This window comes from Thamnophis elegans, chromosome 13 (genome assembly GCF_009769535.1).
Source record: "Thamnophis elegans isolate rThaEle1 chromosome 13, rThaEle1.pri, whole genome shotgun sequence".
NCBI lineage: Eukaryota > Metazoa > Chordata > Lepidosauria > Squamata > Colubridae > Thamnophis > Thamnophis elegans.
Window position 1 is genome coordinate 9,630,657 of NC_045553.1, and position 18,188 is coordinate 9,648,844.

The 18,188-nt window shown below is 46.9% G+C and overlaps 1 protein-coding gene across 1 annotated transcript in view; it reads left to right on the top strand.

The window, feature by feature from the left end:
• The first annotated feature begins 2,848 nt into the window (after window positions 1–2,848).
• The window catches only part of TBX1 (T-box transcription factor 1), a 43,380-nt gene continuing 28,040 nt past the window's right edge, over window positions 2,849–18,188 (top strand). The window contains exons 1-3 of the mRNA XM_032229428.1: window positions 2,849–3,221; window positions 3,300–3,438; window positions 15,302–15,403. Of these exons, the coding sequence (XP_032085319.1) occupies window positions 2,849–3,221; window positions 3,300–3,438; window positions 15,302–15,403 (614 nt within the window). The remainder of the gene's footprint in view (window positions 3,222–3,299; window positions 3,439–15,301; window positions 15,404–18,188) is intronic.

Here is an 18,188-nt window from a genome sequence, read left to right on the forward strand (position 1 = left end):
ACAGACACACTAATGGATACACGCACAAACCTCTATTATCTGTTAGTTTATCCTAATTCATCCACCCACCCACCCACCCATCCATCCATCTATCTCTCTCTATCTAAATTCCTCTCTTTCTTTCTCTCTGTCTCTTTCTCTCTGTCTCTCTTTCTCTAAATTCCTCTCTCTCTGTCTTACTGTCTAAATTCTTCATTTTCTCTCTGTCTCTCTGTATCTCTCTCTCTAATTTCCTCTCTTTCTTTCCTTCTCTCTCTAAATCCCCCCCTCTCTCTCTAAATTTCTCTCTCTCTCTCTTCCTCTATTTCTCTCTCCGCCTTTGTCTGTCTCTATCTCTTTCTCTCTAAATTCCTCTATTTCTCTCTCTCTCTGTCTCTTTCTGTTTGTTTGACTCTCTCCCTCCTCTAAATTCCTCTATATTGCTCTCCATTTAATTTAATTTAATAATTTTAAAATTTAATAATTGACCTTAAGATATTCAGAATGTTCCCAAAAAGAAAAGGAAATTTCCTATACTGTCCTATATTGTATTATTCTATTCTACATCTCTCTCTCTCCATACCTAATATCTATCTATCTATCTATCTATCTATCTATCTATCTATCTATCTATCTATCTATCTATCTATCTATCTATCATCTCTGTCTAATTTATTTTTTCTCTCTCTGCATACCTAATCAATATCTATCTATCTATCTATCTATCTATCTATCTATCTATCTATCTATCTATCTATCTATCTATCTATCTATCTATCTATCTTACTGTATATACCGTACTATTAAAAATAATCCTAAAAGTCGACACCCAATTAATTCATCAACAATAAAAAATAAAATCCATCACCCTCTGTCGCATAATAAATAGCTTATTTATCGCATAATCGCATAATTTATTATCTTCTCGCATAATAAATAGTGACGGTATCAGAAAGCTTAACTGCGGGAAGGGAAGAAAATTATGGCGCCTTCACCTCCGCTGATGTCAAATCGCCCCCTCTCGTCGAGCCGGTTTCAAGGGCTTTCGAGGGGAAACCGTTGTAGGAAATTATTGAACGGGGGTGTGAGGGGAGAGACGAGGGGAGCTGGAGGGGTGTATGGAAAAATGCTTGGCTCGTTTCCTCGGCCCCCTCCCCAAATGCCTTGTCTTTCAATGGCATCTGACATTAAAATAAAACGGAGGATGGCTCGCGCGTCCTCCCCTCTCGCCGCAAATCTCCAAAGGCGAACTTTAAAAAAATAACCACCACCCCCAGAACGAGAATAAATCCCATCCAAATTCCGCTGGAGTCTGGCCTTCCAGAGGGAAGGCGTTTCGCCCCGCATTCCATCCAAGCTTCCGATCGCCCCGGTTAGAGCTTGCCCGGAGCTTAAACGCCGGCTGGGGGGCGCGGGGGAAGTGGGGTGTCTTCTCAGAATGGGGCTCCCCTCTGAATCTGTTCAGACCCCTTTCGGAGGGGGACCTCGCTGGGTCTTTAACCCAAGCGCGCAGGGTTAGAGTGGCAGCCCGTGGGGAAGATGAGGACGAGGAAGGTGTGAAGGGGTTGCTGGATAAGCGCCCCCCCCCCGCTCCTACTTCTTGCTGGTGGAAGCCAAATTCCTCCGGCAGGAAGGGCGAACGGGAGTGTGTACATACACACACACACACATACACACACACACACACACGCAGGCACACAAACGTAGGGATTTCCATATATATATATGGAAAGGAATATTAGAAACCAACCCACTCCACTTCTTTTCTCCCGAGACTGAAATTGCTCTCCTTGTCAAACATTCCCGGAGGGGGGGAAGTTTACCTGCAAAGGTGGCTGGCTACCCCCCCTTCCCCCTCCGTCTTATCTCGAGGGAAGGCGGGGAGGAAAGCGAAAATCACACCAGAACCGGTTTGGCGGCGGCCTCGAGGACACCCGGCGAGGCAGCCTCGCAGCCAAGCCCGAGAGAAAAGAGAGGCGAACAAGGTTTGGAGGGGGGCCGACGGGGACAAGCCTCTCCCGGCGGCGGCTGCGAGCACATTGTTGGCTGCCTCGTCGCCTGCCTCCACTCCAGGCTGGGGAGAAAAGGAGAGGAGAGGGGCGGAGAAGCTCCATGCTGGGCGCTCGCAGGGAAAGGAAACCAGCCAAGAGCCGCGGTGCGCGCTCCCTGGAAGAGGCAAAAGGCGTGCGCCGCCGTGCCCTCCCCTTCCCCGCGCGCAACTGGAAGCAGGAGGGAGCGCGCCTCGGCTGGCCAAACCCCGGTTGGGCGGAGAAAAGGAAGAAAGTAGAGCGCAAACCCAGCCTTGACTGCGCGCACGAACTGGTTTAGCTCCGGTTGGAAGTAGGGAAGGGCAGATCTTTCCTCCCCATCCTTAACTTTTGCTGCAGGCTTTGGTCTCTAAGGGGGCGGGGGAGAAAGGAGAAGGAGGAGGAAGGGAGGGGGGTGTGGAGAAGGGGGAGCGCGCGCGTGGGACGTGCGCGCTCCAGGCTCGAACTTGGCCGAGCGCAAAAGCGGGGGCCGGTGGAGCGCAAGAGGCGGCCGCGAGGGACGCGCCCCGGACCGCTTTCTCGCGCGTTCCAGGCGCCCTCCCGAGGCGCGCACGCCGCTGGCCGGCCGGCAGAGTGGCTGGCTTGGCGGTTCGGGGTGCTATAAGTGGAGGCGGGCCGCGACGGGGCGGCCCAGAGGCCAGCGGGAGGGAGGGAGGGAAGGCAGGCGGGCAAGCGAGGGAGCCAGGCCGGCCGGCGGCGCTTGGGTGCCCTCTCCGCCCTCCTTCTCCTCCTGCTGCTCTTCCTCCTCCTCCTCCTCCGCTGCTCACACTCTCTCTCTTTCTCCCTCTCTCCCTCTGGCTCTTCCTCGCCGTCTGCCTGGAATGATCTCAGCCGTCTCCAGCCCGTGGCTGACGCAGCTCTCCCATTTTTGCGATGTTGCAGCTTTCACCGCCAACAGCCTGAGCAGCCTCAACTCGGCCGCGGCCGCCGCGGCGGGCTACCCCCACCTCCCGCCTTCCCCGGCCGGAGAGACCTACGGCCAGCATGAGCCGCCGCACTACGAGCCCTGCTCGGGCCAGCCGCCTCCGCCGCCTCACCACCCTCCGGCCCAGCAGCAGCACCATCACCAGCCGCCACACCACCACCACGGCCAGGCGCAACACGGCGGCTACTCCTTCGCGCCCGGAGCGGCGGGCAACAACCCTCCACCCCCGGTGGGCTCCGAGGCTCCCGAAGGCGGCGGCGGCGGCGGAGGTGGTGGTGGTGGTGGTGGAGGAGGAGGAGGCGGTGGTGGTGGAGGAGGAAGCAGCGGATCGGGGTCCGGCTCTGGAGGATCGGGCTCGGCCTCGACCAAGGCTCCGGTCAAGAAGAACCCCAAAGTGGCCAACGTCAGCGTCCAGTTGGAGATGAAAGCGCTGTGGGACGAATTCAACCAACTGGGGACCGAAATGATCGTCACCAAAGCCGGCAGGTTAGAAGCTCCCCCCCCCCCCGCGGGTCTCTCTAAAACAGATGCGTTGGGTGGGTTGCGTGGGGAGGGGGCTCTACTTCCCTGGCGTTTGGAGCGGGGGAGGCGACTCAGCTTTGCTCCTTGCTCGGTTCCCAGGCCTCGCTGCGCCGCTTGTGCGGCAAAGGGATCGTTTTGGGGCAGCCGAGGGTTGCCCGCCTTGCGCGCGCTCTCTTGCGAGGACTCGACCGGCTTTGCGCGTCTTTCCCAGGAATTGGGGGGGGGGGCTGCAGGTGGGGGGCAGGCGGAAAAGGCTGTTAGGGGTGCCGCGTTTAATTTGCTGGTGGGGGGGACGTTTGGATGCTAAATGCTGGTGGAGTTCGCCTTACTGTGTAATCCTCCGCTGCTTTTGCTCCCGAAGAAAGTGGGGGTGAGATGCAGCCGACCGTCCTTTGTAGAATGACTGGAAACACACACACACACACACACACACACACGAGAAGAGAAAGAGAGAGAAAGGAGAGAAAGAGAAAGGAGAGAAAGAGAGGGGAGAGAAAGAGAGGGGAGAGAGAGGAGAAAAAGAAGAGAAAAAAGAAGAGAGGAGAGAGAGAAGAGAAAGAGAGAGGAGAGAAAGAGAGAGGAGAAAGAGAGAGAGAAGAGAAAGAGAGAGAAAGAAGAGAAAGAGAGTGGAGAGAGAGGAGAGGAGAGAGAGGAGAGAGAGAAAGAGAGAGGAGAGAGAGAGAGAAGAGAAAGAGAGAGGAGAGAGAGAGGAGAAAGAGAGAGGAGAGAAAGAGAGAAGACAAAGAGAAGAAAGAGAGAGAAGAGAGTGAAAAAATGTGATTTTATTAATGCAAGAAACATTGAAAAGTTGATTCCTAGCCGATGCCCGATCTCGCATGCTTTTTCCTACCTCCTTAGGCCTCTCCTACTTTAACGGCAACGATTTCCCTCCGGCTCAGCATATGTCCGGCCACTTTTCTGTCCCTAAGGCCACTTTTTGTTTTCCTTAAACTCGGGTCCGGCTGTAGGTACAAGCTGAAGCAAAAATCACCTTTCGGGGACGCACACACACACACACACAAACACACACACAAACACACACACACACACACACACACATACGAGACCGAAGGCGGGTCTGCGTAGTTTGCAGGAAATGAAAAAATGTAACCGAAGCCGGGGTCGGTAATCAGAAGAGGAATAATTAGCTGCGTTGACTCATAGCGATAAGTGATCGGTTCATTACGGGCAGGGGAAATATCTCCGGAACCTCCGGTTGCAAAAACCCGTTTTTAGCCCTACTAACTCGCCGCGTCCAAGGGCCTCGCCGCCTCCAGCGTGCATGCATGCCGCCCTTCGCTTTCCCTCTGGCTGGGGAGGATGGGAGTTGCCGCGGACACATCTAGAGGGTCGGCCTTGGAGGAAAGTGTAGGGCGGCGTATTTTTAAACTCACCGGGGCAAATTTTCACTTGTAGTTTATTCTGCGGGGTGGGGGGGGGGAGTTGGAAGCGGGGCTTTGAATGAATCTCTCTGAAGTTCAAGGGGGCTCAGGATTTTAGATTCGGTGCCCCGTCCCAGCCCCTTCCTTCCTTCCTTCCTTCCTTCCTTCCTTCCTTCCTTCCTTCCTTCCTTCCTTCCTTCCTTCCTTCCTTCCTATCTTCCTTCCTTCTGCCGAGTGAATGTTGTGCTTTTATTGTTAATTATTTTTACTCACATTTTCTTTTATGTCTTGTCTTGCACTCCCCTCCCTCATTATTGTAAGCCGCCCTGAGTCCCCTCAGGGAAAAGGGCGGCCTATAAGTGTTCAATAAAACTCTAAAAAAAACTTCCTTCCCTCCCTCCCTCCCTCCTTTCCTTCGTTTCTTTTCCTTCCATCCATCCTTCCTTCCCTTCCCTCCTTTCTTTCCCCTCCCTCCCTCCCTTCTTTCCTCCCTTCCTTTCCTTTTCTTCCTCTCCATTTCCTTCCCTCCCTCCCCCCTTTCCTTCCTTCCTTTCCCTCTTTTCTTTCCCCTCCCTCCCTTCCTTTCCTCCCTCCCCCTTTCCTCCCTCCCTCCCTTCCCTTTCTTCCTTCCTTTTCTTCCTCCCTCCCTTCTTTCCTTTCCTTCCTTTCCTTTTCTTCCCCTCCGTTTCCTTCCTTCCTCCCTTCCTCCCTTCCTCCCTCCCTCCCTCCCTCCCTCCCTCCCTCCCTTCCTTCCTTCCTTCCTTCCTTCCTCGAATGGAGCTTCATTGAAAAAGCCGGAGCGCAGATGAATTGACCGGACGGCATTGTCCCCAACTGGTTGGGCCGCTTCGGTTCTTAGCCACGCAAAACTCCCCAGCAGAATCATCCCCGTTTTTAGCAAAAAAAAAAAAGGGGGGGGGTGGAGAAGGAGGAGGCAACATTAACAATGAAATCCAGGGCGGGGAAGGGGGGTGGGTGGGTGAAATAAACCAACAAGCCACAGATTCCGTGACTCACTCGCCGCTTACGTTCCTGCCTCTTTGCAAAACTTTTGCAAAACTTTTCCCGTCCTTTCCGGAGACGCTTGCGGTAGCCGTGGCGGTAGCGCTGGCCTTGAAGCCTTCCAATCCTCAGCCCAGGAGGGGGATCCAAAGCCAGGGGCCCTAGGACCAGTCGCAATCTGCTTAATTAATTAATATCTCCCACCCCCTTCCCCCAGCGCAAGAGAAAACGTTGCTGTAGTTAGGAACGGTCGGTCGCTGCTAAGGTCGAAGAAAGAAAAGGATTGAGAAGAAAATGGCCACCAATCCCAGCATTTTACGTAATTGATATCGTAGTGTTCGAAACCTGACATTTAGTACATGTGTGTGTGTGAGACACAAAAGAATATGTGTGTGTATATATAAGTACACATTTAAAATAAGTGTCTGTATATGTGTGGGTATAAATATAAGGAAGCATATATGTGTATGCGTGTATGTGTATATGTATATGTGTATGTGTGTATACATACACACACACAATGTAAAACAGGATGTGTGCTCCTGTGGGTTTTACGCGAGTATTGTGTGTGTGTGTATAAAAGCGTGCATACATATCTTTGTGTGTGTGCGTGTACATTTTAAACGGTGTGCGTGAAAGCATGCGGCTGTATCTAAATGTTAAAAGAATACGCGAATGCAGAATTAATACGCGAGTGCAGAATTTGTGCGTGCACACGGGCATATACCCGCGCGGCGCGCACATTATTCATTCTTTCCCTCCCCCCGCGAAAAAAAATTATTGCTATTTGGATTGTCTCCGTCCATGCTTTCCTTGAAACGTTTTTGCTCTGTTAATTCCTTCCCGTTCACCAAACGTGGCTGAGCGACGCTCCCCATTAGGACAGGAGCCGCTTTGAGGCTTTATTAAAAACGAGATTCTAAAAAACGAGAACGCGGCTTTGGGTAAACGGATGGAAAGCCCTTCAAATGTAACTCTGGGCATGCTTTCCTAATAGAAGGCGATCTGTTTGGAACACGGCTTTGGCCAAAGGGTGTAAAATAAATGGCTAACCCTGGAAGGCAACTGAAAATTTAAGCTTGCCTTTCTAATAGAAGGCAACCTGTTGGCAGCCAACATCTTAAAATAATCGGTCTATAGGCCTCTTGAGAGCTGGGGAGAGGGGAGCAGAAAAATTTCCTCCGAAAATGCCTGGAAAGGAAAGCAGAGGAAAGGAGAGTAAAAAGGAAAGCAAAGGAAGGGAAGGGAAGGGAAGGGAAGAGAGAGGAGAGGAAAGGAAAGGAAAGGAAGGGACGGGAAGGACTGAGTTGAAACCCAACCGATCTTGTTGCTACCCGAACTTTGCTGTGGGGGGATAGAAATTTAAAAAAAAAACCTCTCTTCTCTGTTCATGCCTTTATTTTCCCTTCATTTGAAGGGGGAAAAATCTGATCAATCTGGAATTAAAGTGGAGATCCGGGCCGATTCTTTTACGCCTAATGGTTTTGTGGCCGCGTGGGCTTGTACTAAAATAAAGGATAACATTTGTAGCTCAAGGATTGACGCGAGGGCTCCTTGGTGCCCTCGGAGCTTGCTGGTTTTCTTGCAGACGTTTAATGACCCAAACTAACCTGGTTTGGGCAATGAATGAAACGTGTGGAAGAATACGCGTGGCCTTTTTTTTCTGGGGTTGGAAAGGAAGGATTGCAACTGAAGCGCGCCGGGGCGCTTTCTTTGCGGTGTGTTTTTTTATTCGTTGGTCTCGGTTAAAAAGTTTTTTTTCGTTGGTCTCGGTGAAAAAGGAGCGCAAAATAAAATGTTTTCCTGGCTTCCCAAAGTCAGCTTTTTTGGATGTAGTTTTCCGGCTGATTCAACGATGGAGATCTACCAGTAGGCGAAGCCCCCAATCAGGGAATTTTCCACATATTTTAGAATTTGTTCTTTTATTTTATTTTAGGAGGAGAGGCGCGTCTAGATAAATTCTCTATTTCTGCTTCCACATGGGTCTTCCTTGGATTTTTTTTAAAGGGGGTTATTTCACTACTGTTCTTTACAGAAACCCCAAAAGGAAGCCTGGGTAGGGGTGCTGCATGGATTTAAGGTGTCCTTAAAAATATGGTTTCTGGAATAAATCAGAGTTGGGGTGGATGGATGTACCCAGTCATAAACTAAAATTTACCAACAATAAGGATTTGGATTACCCAACATGCAAAGCCACGGGCACCCCAGGGTTACAATTTCCCCATTTCTGACTCTAGCAACACAAGGGACCATCCCTAGAGGGCAGCACAGACCGGACCCATTGGATCCATCCTGCTGCCCTCTAGAAGGTGTTCTGATTTTTGCAGCCACGATTGCGGTAAGCAATAATTTTTCTCTTTTTTTGCTGGCTGGACGACACACACGCTAGCTGTACCCAATTCATCTTAGTGAAGAGACCAAGGTTAAAAAGTAACCCTGGCTTGGTACAATGCCTCCCTCCCTTCCCATTTCCAGCTTTCTTCCAACCTGGCAGACTATACATTCCAACACCCCTAATGCCCCAAATTTGGGGCCCTGCAATTTGTAACATTCAATCTCACAATGTATTGGTGAGACACCAAGGAGGAATTATTTCAGGTTTTACCCTAGATTCACAAGAGGAACATTTCCATGTGTCTGTGTACGAGAGCGAGTGAGCGACAGACAGACAGACAGACAGACAGACAGATAGAGACGGAGCGGAGCGAGACAAAGACATACAAAGACACAGAGACACACACAAAGAGAGAAAGACAAAGAAAAGTATAGAGACAGAAATAGACAGTGTTTATGTGAATTTTCTATGAATCAGCCTGGTGTCAACTATGTGTAAGTTGGGCGGTATATAAATTTGTTTAATAATAAATAGATAAGGCAACTGTTTCATTTCATTTCAGCTTTAGAGGCCACAGTAAGCTGGAATACAGTTACTCCAGCTTGTAAGAACTTTTTAAGAGTTGGGCAACATTTCCACATCTCCTGCTGCCTCCCTCCTCCCCATCTTCTCAAGGTTTTCCCCGGCTGGGTTATGTGTGAGAGAGGATGGGGGAGAGGGAGAGAGACACACAGAGATAGAGAGACAGAGAAAGAGAGGGGGGAGGGAGAGGGAGAGACAAGTCAGTTGGAAGGAACACCAATGGGCCTGATCCACCGGCGTCAAATAAGTCATTTCCCCGATAGAATTTTTTTCTTCTGTCTCGCCTTCTAAACCCACGGAATAGCTTGAAGCTCTTCCACAGGAATTCGTCTTTGGAGGATTTTCAAAGCTAAAGGGGGAACCCAGTGCTCTCTTTCTCCGTCCCGTCCCCTCAGCCCCGCTCGGGAAGGGGGCTCAGAATTTTGAAAACGATGCTCTAAAATTTTCTGCATGCATTAAAAAAGGGGTCGGGGCGGGAGTCTCTTTTCGCAAAAGGACGAGAAGCGATTCGGTCACGGGTGCAAATCCTAAAGCGATGCTGGGCTTCGCTTTATCAGAAACCCGATTCTCGACAGGATCAATATTCATGAACGGTCAGGAAATGAACACGAATCGTCGGGTCGTTATTTAAACTAAAACATTAACTATACGTCTCCCCTGGAATGATCTTCCCTTGTTTTAACCGTGCACCCCCTTTTCTGATAAATAAATCTTGGGGCGGGGGCGATCTTGGAGCCCAACCCCCGGTTTAAAATATGCAGGAGGTTTATTTATTTATTTGTTTCTATTAATTTATCCTACGTGGGTAACCGTCTGTCTCACAAAAGCGCTTTCAAAGTCACCCCAAGAGAATAATAATAACAATATAAAAATCTCGCCGAAAAAAAGTGTCATTTTCTCGCAAGAAGGCCCAGCCCGTTTATTTATTGCATTTTATATAGTTCGTGTTTCTTAAATCGTCAGTCTCCCCTCGCAGACTTTTGCGGGGAAACGAACTCCAAGCGCTCTTTGCCCTTTCGAGCGGGGAGGGGCGTTTCCCAAGACCTCCTCGCGGGTTTTTTTTTCCCAGCTTCGGGGAGTGGGGGAGAGAGACTCCGCAAAATTTGTAAGGTTGATTTCAAACTGATTGTGTCGTTTGCGATTTCTTTTCTTTGGGGTGAATTTTTTATTTTTATTTTTCCATAACCACTTTTACATCGTTAATCTTACAGTGTGTCACCTAGGTACAATCTTCGAGTCATCGTATTTAACAGCTAAATCATTTTTAATCTGTTTTTATCTTACCTTTACCTTTACATTCCAATTGCCTTTTAATTCAACTCCTCCCCTATAATTCTACCTTCTTTTCCAAATTATGCAATTTTCTGTTTCTTTTTGTCTATATTCGTTTTCTATCCAGTGATTAAAAACATCCCCATATCTTATAATGCTCTGGTTCTTCCTTCTCTTTAATTGCCAACGTTAATCTGTTCATTTCTGCACAGTCTAATTTTTTTTAAATTACCGTTTGCAATTTCTTAAAGGCAGGGCCATCTTCTTAACAACATTATGCCCTCCCCCAGCAAATCACTGTACTGCCCCCACCCAGACAAGGGAATTAAAAAATGTAAACGGTAGATAAAATGAAACAGATAACTTGCATGTTAGTATTTTTTTTTTTAAAAATGCAGTGAAATGTAATAAATATGTTGCTGTATTTATATGACACTGGGTGCATTAAAGGGTTAACATACACAGATTAGCATGGGGCCCCTATGCTCGTGGGACCCACTGGCTAGGGCCCATCAGACCCATGCATTAAGACAGCTCTGCGTAAGGGTGCTTCCTAACTGATCACACGTTCAAGTGATTCCTTTTATTTATTTTATTTTATTTAGTTTCCCAAACATGCAAAAGATAACAGGTATAAATATAAACATGGACATGAACACAGGAAATGAGTACAAATAAATGAGGATGGTAGGACAGGGATGGAAGGCACACTGGTGCGCTTATGCACACCCCCTTTATGGACCTCTTAGAAATGGGGTGAGGTCAACGGTAGACAGTTTAAGGTTGAAGCTGTGGGGGTTTGGGGATGTAACAACGGAGTCAGGTAGAGCATTCCAGCCGTTGTTGCTGAAGTTGTATTTTCTGCAATCGGGTTTGGAGCGGTTGACCTTGAGTTTTGTATCTATTGTTTGCCCGTGTGTTATTGAGGTTGAAGCTGAAGAAGTCAGTAGTAGTTGACAAATTTTGCCAAAGGCCCGGTTCAAAAAATGGATCAAATTCTTTAAACAGACAGACAGACACACACAGACACACAAAAGCAAACCAGGCCAAACTGTTGCTGTCTTTAAAACAGAATCCTTCAAAATGCTCATTGTTGATCCTTGAGGGGTGAAAAACAGTCGGCCAGATGTTCAGACTAGGTTTGGCTTCCTAAGGACCTGTGATAGGTACCTGTGGCTGATTGAGGGTGTTAAAGGTCTTGCAGGAAGTCAGCTGTTTCAAAATCCCTTTTGCTGGATCTTTCATGATCAAATATTACATTATCAGATGTCATTGTTATCAAATATTATATTACCAAATTATATCGTCAGGTATTCTGTTGTATGATATTACTTTGCATTGTGTTATTACGCTGTCGTATTTATTATTATGATGGGCAATCTACGATTAGAATTACAGAGAAAGGCTGGTGAAAACTGTTTTTAAAAAATAAATATTTTAAATAGAATAGAATAGAATTCATCATTGGCCAAATGTGGTTGAACACACAAGGAATTTGTCTCCGGTGCATAAGCTCTCTCTCATTGCACCAGCAAATAAATAAATAAGCGAATAAATAAATAAGCAAATAAATAAATAAGCAAATAAATAAATTAGCAAATAAAGCAAACAAATAAATATTTTAAAATAAAAATAATTGAAGTCTAAGGACTCGACTTATTAGTATCCTTATTGGTGATTGTACAGCAAGCCAGAATGTTTAGATTACTTATTTTATATAGTCATATCCCGACTTTATTCCTTTTTATCAATCACTCGCCTACTACGCCTTCCTCCTCTTATTTCCCCCTTTATTATCCTCAGCCTTATTAGTTCAAATCGTATTTATGAAATTATTTTCATATCGTCCATGTTTGCGGGCCAGTGAACCGTCCCGAAGAGGGGTCAGGACGAGCTAATTAAAAAGTTTGGGGTTTTAAACCCCTGATTTAACCTCGGGGAGGAAAGGAGGGGACTCTCGTTTAGAAGAAAAACGCAACAAAAAGAGAATTGGACCATCCGCCTCAAGACGGGAGTCAGAAAGCTGCGAAAAAGGGAGCGTCGGAATGGAAACAAATTCAGATCGCTTTCGCTGCGGGCTGGAAGAAGGACGCGCCGATGAATTTTTAAACGGCCTCGTCTTCTCGGGTTCCTTTGTCAATAGAAGCCCTCGGGTTGATCTGAGGGGGCTTGGCCTAGGAGCCGGCCCTGCTCCCTCCTGGCGGTAAAATTAAGAGCAAAATGTAAATATATCATGTGGGTGGTGGATCTTAAAATCCTCCTCCTCCTCCTCCTCCTCCTCCTCCTCCTCCTCCTCCTCCTCCTCCTCCCTTATCCTTTAGAGAAAAGGGGGGGGAAAGAGAAAAGATTACACCCTTAATTCAAAGGGAATATTGCTTTGTGAGTTACAACTCAATTATTTCTTCTTCTTCTTCTTCTTCTTCTTCTTCTTCTTCTTCTTCTTCTTCTTCTTCTTCTTCTTCTCCTCCTCCTCCTCCTCCTCCTCCTCCTCCTCCTCCCTTATCCTTTAGAGAAAAGGGGGGGGGGAAGAGAAAATATTACATCCTTAATTCAAAGGGAATGTTGCTTTGTGAGTCACAACTCAATTTCTCCTCCTCCTCCTTTTCTTCTTTTTCTTTTTCTCCTCCCCCTCCTCTCCTCCTTTTCCTCCTCCTCTTTTTCTTTTTCTCCTCCTCCTACTCTCCTCCTCCTCTTCTTTTTCTTCTTCGTCTCTTCCTCCTTCTCCCCATCCTATAAATTTGCAGTAGCCACCTAGATTATTTTCATTATCATTACATCAGAATAAGTGCACAAATAATTAGGGGAAGACAATGTGTTCAGAAAGGACACAGGACACAGGTACTAAAATCCCCCCCACCTTTGTTTCTCTCCCTCTCACCCACCTTTCCTCTCTCTCAAGTTGATCCAGACCAGGGAGAACAGCAGCAGGGAAAGAGGGAAGACCAATTCTGGTGGTCTGCACAATGCTTGGACTACAACACCCATCCTCCCCGCCTGGCTGAGGGTTGGAGTTTGGGCAATTGTGAGAGAGCATTGGGGGGGGGGGGGAGAGAAAGTGTTCCAAGAAGTCTATTCAAAGTGACCTCAAATGATCCTGGGTTTGTGTGTGTATGTGTGTGTGTGTTTGTGTGTTTGTTTGTTTGTGGTGACACCAGTGTGATTGCAACTCCTTTCGCTCTTTGGAACCGGTTAAAAGTTGCATGCATCCAGTTCAGCATGCTTTCACTTCTCCTTCAGCTGAGTTTCAGGGGAAACAAAAATATTTCTTCCCTGCATGGAATCTTGCCCACAAATTGTCTTGTTGAATTTGGAAAGGAAAGTTCTTTTAAAAAAACTGCCTTTCTTTTTTCCATCCAGCTTTCAATATCGGCTTGCCAGGAGCCTCAGAATATGGCAACACACCTCGTGTTTGGAAGGAAACGTTTGTAGGGCGTGTGCCATGATTTTACACTTACGTTAACATAAACCCGGAGCAGGGAAAGTGTTGAAGGCATCTGTAAATTAAGACACCCGTTGCCAAGCAGCTGAATTTGGATGGGAATGCGGCAAAGGTTGCAACTACGGAAATATGGTCATATTTTTCAGTGTGTTGTAACTTCCAACAGTCACTAAATTAGCTGTCGTAAGGCCAGGCCTACATGTATGTTTTAATGATAACTGGTCTATTGGGAAATGAATTAATCTAACCTACCTGAATGCCTTTGCATCAACCTCGCTTTTAAGGGGATGAGAAAATGTTATATTATTTATTTGACTCGCACAGGCATTCCTCTCCCCCAAAACCACCTGTCCCCTTGCCCCAGTTGGGGTGGGGGGTGGGGGAATGATTGCCAGGCCTAGACAGGCTGACTTGGTAACTCTCTCCCGCTTTAAATTCTTCCATTGAGAGCGAGTGAGAACAATCAACCAGTAGAACAGAAGTTGCCTTTGGAAGTTGTGGGAGCTTCATCCCTGGAGGCTTTCAAGAAGAGACTGGACTGCCATCGGTCAGAAATGGTGTAGGGTCTCCTGCTTGGATGAGGGGTTGGACTAGATGACCTACAAGGTCCCGTCCAACTCCGTAAATCTGAATCTGTCTAAGAGGGAGGGAGGGAGAGAGAGGGTTTCTGTGGAAGGAGTCCCATGGGTTTAATGATGGAATTTATTCATTCGTGAACATATATGCTACCTGGGAAGTTGTTCTGGCTTTGCAAAACTGAGCTCGTTGCCTTTAAAAAAAAAAAAGCATTCCAGAATTTTCAAACTTCAGATGCACCAAAGAAATGCAAAAAGCAAATCAGACCAAGTTTGGCCTTGCGTTGAATTGTGATGAGCAACTTTACTAATACCATTGTGTGGATTTTTTCAGCGGGGTTCATTTTCCAACACTGCTTTTCTCTTTGTCGGTGGGAAGGGATGAGCAACAGGGATTGCCATGCTGTTAGTGAGAATGCCTTTATGGATTTATTTTAGCTCCTTCCAAAAATGTCAAAAGGAGATTCGCTAACTCAGAAGGCCAGGAGGATGAAGCCAAGAGTTTAAACTTGGGAACTTAAAGTTGGTTCTTTATCGGTGGTGGGCAACCACATTTTGTACTGCAGCCTTTATCCTGGTCTGCAATGCAGATCCTGACCAGATTCTGGCCGGAATTCTTTCCCCAAAGATATTACGTGCAGAATTAAGCAGTGAGAGAATTGTGGGGGCCTTGGTGCTGTCTGAACTTGGTGGTTTTCTTGCAAACATTTCATTACCCAACTAAGTAACATCATCAGTGCTAGAAGGGAGTGGGTCTGGCTCTTGCTGAGCTTGTCGATCAGAAAGGTCGGCAGTTGGGTGGTTTGAATCCCCAGCGACGCATAACGGAGTGAGCTCCCGTGACTTGTCCCAGCTTCTGCCAACCTAGCAGTTGGAAAGGACATAAAAAATGCAAGTAGAAAAATAGGGACCACCTTTGGTGGGAAGGTAACTGTTCTGTCCACCTTTGGTGTTTAGTCATGCTGGCCACATGACCACAGAGACGTCTTCGGACAGCGCTGGCTCTTGGGCTTTGAAACGGAGCTTGGGTAGGGGTTGGGGTTGGACTAGATGACCTACAAGGTCCCTTCCAACTCTGTTAATCTGTTAATCTAACCATCTTGCTAGAGGGTTTTCCAATTGCTCAATGCCACCTCAATTCCCTTTTCTTTGGAAATCTGTCCTCAGGCAGAGGTCAGGATGGGGCTTTGCCAGATGTTCACCCATCCTTCTCAGCTGTCTCCTTCTTTTTCTTCCACAGGAGAATGTTCCCCACATTCCAGGTGAAAATTTTTGGGATGGATCCCATGGCAGACTATATGCTCCTGATGGACTTTGTCCCAGTGGACGACAAACGCTATCGGCAAGTATTAGTCCTGTTTCAAATGTCTTCTCTGGGGCGCGAAGAGCTCTCCAGAGGTTGCTGCCATGCCTTGAATGAAGTTGACCTCCTAGTAGGCAGCTGAGTATCTTGTAAGGAACAGAAGGAGGATGGAAATCACAAGTTGCAACTAGATTCCTGGGCTGTGAGACCTTTCTGCTATTGCTGGGAGTGTGTGAGTGTGTGCAAATTCCCCACCAAGGCAGAATTTTCCTTGGAGGATTCAGTATTGATTTTACAGAATTGTGAAGGACAGTTTGTTCTAAGTGGTTACGGCAGCGGGCCAGAAACTTGGAGGCTGGGAGTTCTAGTTTCAACTTAGGCATGAAAGCCAGCTAGATGCCTTTTGGGCCAATCAAAAGGAGATGGTGAGTTCTAGTCCTGCCTCAGGCATGAAAGCCAGCTAGGTGACTTTGAGCCAATCACCAGGCGATGATGAGTTCTAGTCCTGCCTCAGGCGTGAAAGCCAACTGGGTGACTTTGGGCCAATCACTAGGCAATAGTGAATTCTAGTCCTGCCATAGGCATGAAAACCAACTGGGTGACTTGGGGCCAATCACCAGGTGATGGTGAGTTCCAGTCCTATTTTAGGCATGAAAGCTAACTGGATGACTTGGGGCCAGTCCCTCTCTCTCAGCAAAACCCCCCTTACAGGGTTCGTAGGGAAAATAGGAGGGAGAAGGTGTGTTGATTATGTTCACTGCCTTGGACTTATTTGCAAAAACTAATACAGGATAGGGACGCAATGGCTCAGTGGCTCAGACGCTGAGCTTGTCGATCAGAAAGGTCAGCAGTTCAGCGGTTCGAATCCTTAGTGCCGCGTAACGGAGGGAGCTCCCATTACTTGTCCCAATTTCTGCCAACCTAGCAGTTCAAAAGCATGTAAAAAATGCAAGTAGAAAAATAGGAACCACCTTTCGTGGGAAGGGAACAACGTTCCGTGCGCCTTCGGCGTTTAGTTATGCCAGCTACATGACCATGGAGACATCTTCGGACAGCACTGGCTCTGTTAGGTAAGCTTCCCGTTGGGAGAATGAGTGCGTTCAGAGAAACATTGTGAGAGTTGTGTTGGAGAACACACAAACCAGCATACAGAGACACTGCAGTTTAAATAGGCTTTTACTTTCGTGGAAATAGAGATATCAGAGTCCATCAAACAGTCCAAGTCATACACGGATAAGACAGTCAATCATCAACGTCTTTCAGTTAAGGGACAATCCAAATAACATAGTCCAGTATCATACGAACAGTCCGGTACTCAAAGTTTGCTAGCAGTTGCAAAACTTACAATAGCTTACGGCTTACTTTCTAAAAGCCAGCTTCTAAAACACTCAGATCAGATCAGCCCAGCATCTAACAAAACAGAGAGCTAACAGTCATTCTGGCTCCCTCTTATGGCCGATTGAGGAAAACAGCAACCAATCACATTTTACAGTATGATTTAAAGAAACAGGTACAACATTGTTACATGATTTATATATTGCCAACCCAACCGTTAGATTATATTCCTAACAAGCTCTTTAAAACGGAGATGAGCACCGCCCACTAGAGTTGGGAACGACTAGCACATATGTGCGAGAAGAACCTTTACCTTTACATAGGGGGAGGAGCAAAAATTGACTTTTGGGAAACAAGAGGAAAATTCATTTCTAGCAGACAAGCATGGGAAGGGTTGATTAATTATGCTTTTCAGTGGGGAGGGGGCTTCACGGGGTGGCATAATCCTCCCCCAGTGGCCCTCCTCCCTCTCATCCCTCCACCCCCCAACCCCCACCTGGTCCCCTACTTTGTTCTTCCATGCTCAGCTCCTCCCAGGCATTTCTGTCTCTCCCTCTCCCCCCCCCTCTCTTTCTCTCTCCAAAGCTAGAAGCTAGTCTAAAACAAACTGTCTTGCTTGCCCTTTTCCTTCTTGCCAAGAAGCTGCAATTTAGGAGCAGGGAGCTAAATCTCAAATTTGTTGCTTTTTTATGTGAATCATTATTTTGCTTTGAGGCTTCAGTCATTTGTCAGTGATTATCTCCAATTTTGTTCTCGGTTTAAAAGCAAGAATGCCTTTGAGCCATTTTTAAAACAGGTTTAGTAGAAATCTTTCCTTTCTCTTCCTTAAGAGAAAGAGATTATCTCTTTCTCTCTTTTTTTCTTGTTTCTCTCTTTCTTTCTCTCTTTCTGTCTTTCTTATTTCTTTTCTTTCTTTTCTCTCCTCCCTCCGTCCTTCCCTCCCTCCTTCTCTTTCTTTTTTCTTTCTTGTTTTTCTTTCTTTCTTTCCTTCTCTCTTTTTTATTTCTTTCTCTCTTTCTCTCCCTCCTCCCTCCCTCCCTGCTTCCCTCCATTTCTCTTTCTTTTTCTTTCTTGTTTCTCTCTTTCTTATTTCTTTCTCTCTTATTTCTTTCTTTCTAACTTTCTTTCTCTCTCCCCCTCCTCCCTCCCTCCTTCTGTTTCTTTTTCCTTCTTGTTTCTCTCTTTCTTATTTCTTTCTCTTTCTAACTTTCTTTCTCTCTCCCCCTCCTCCCTCCCTCCTTCTCTTTCTTTTTCTTTCTTGTTACTTTATTTCTCTGCCTTTCTAGTTTCTCTCTTTTTTATTTCTTTCTCTCTCTCTCTTTTTCTTTCTCCTTCCTTCCTTTTTCTCCTTCCTTCCTTCCTTCCTTCCTTTTTCTTTCTTTCTCTCCTCCCTCCCTCTTTCCCTTCCTCCCACTTTACCTACCAACTATACACTCTCCACATGTGCTGGACTCCAGTTCCCATAATTCCCAGCATTATGTGGGAGTAT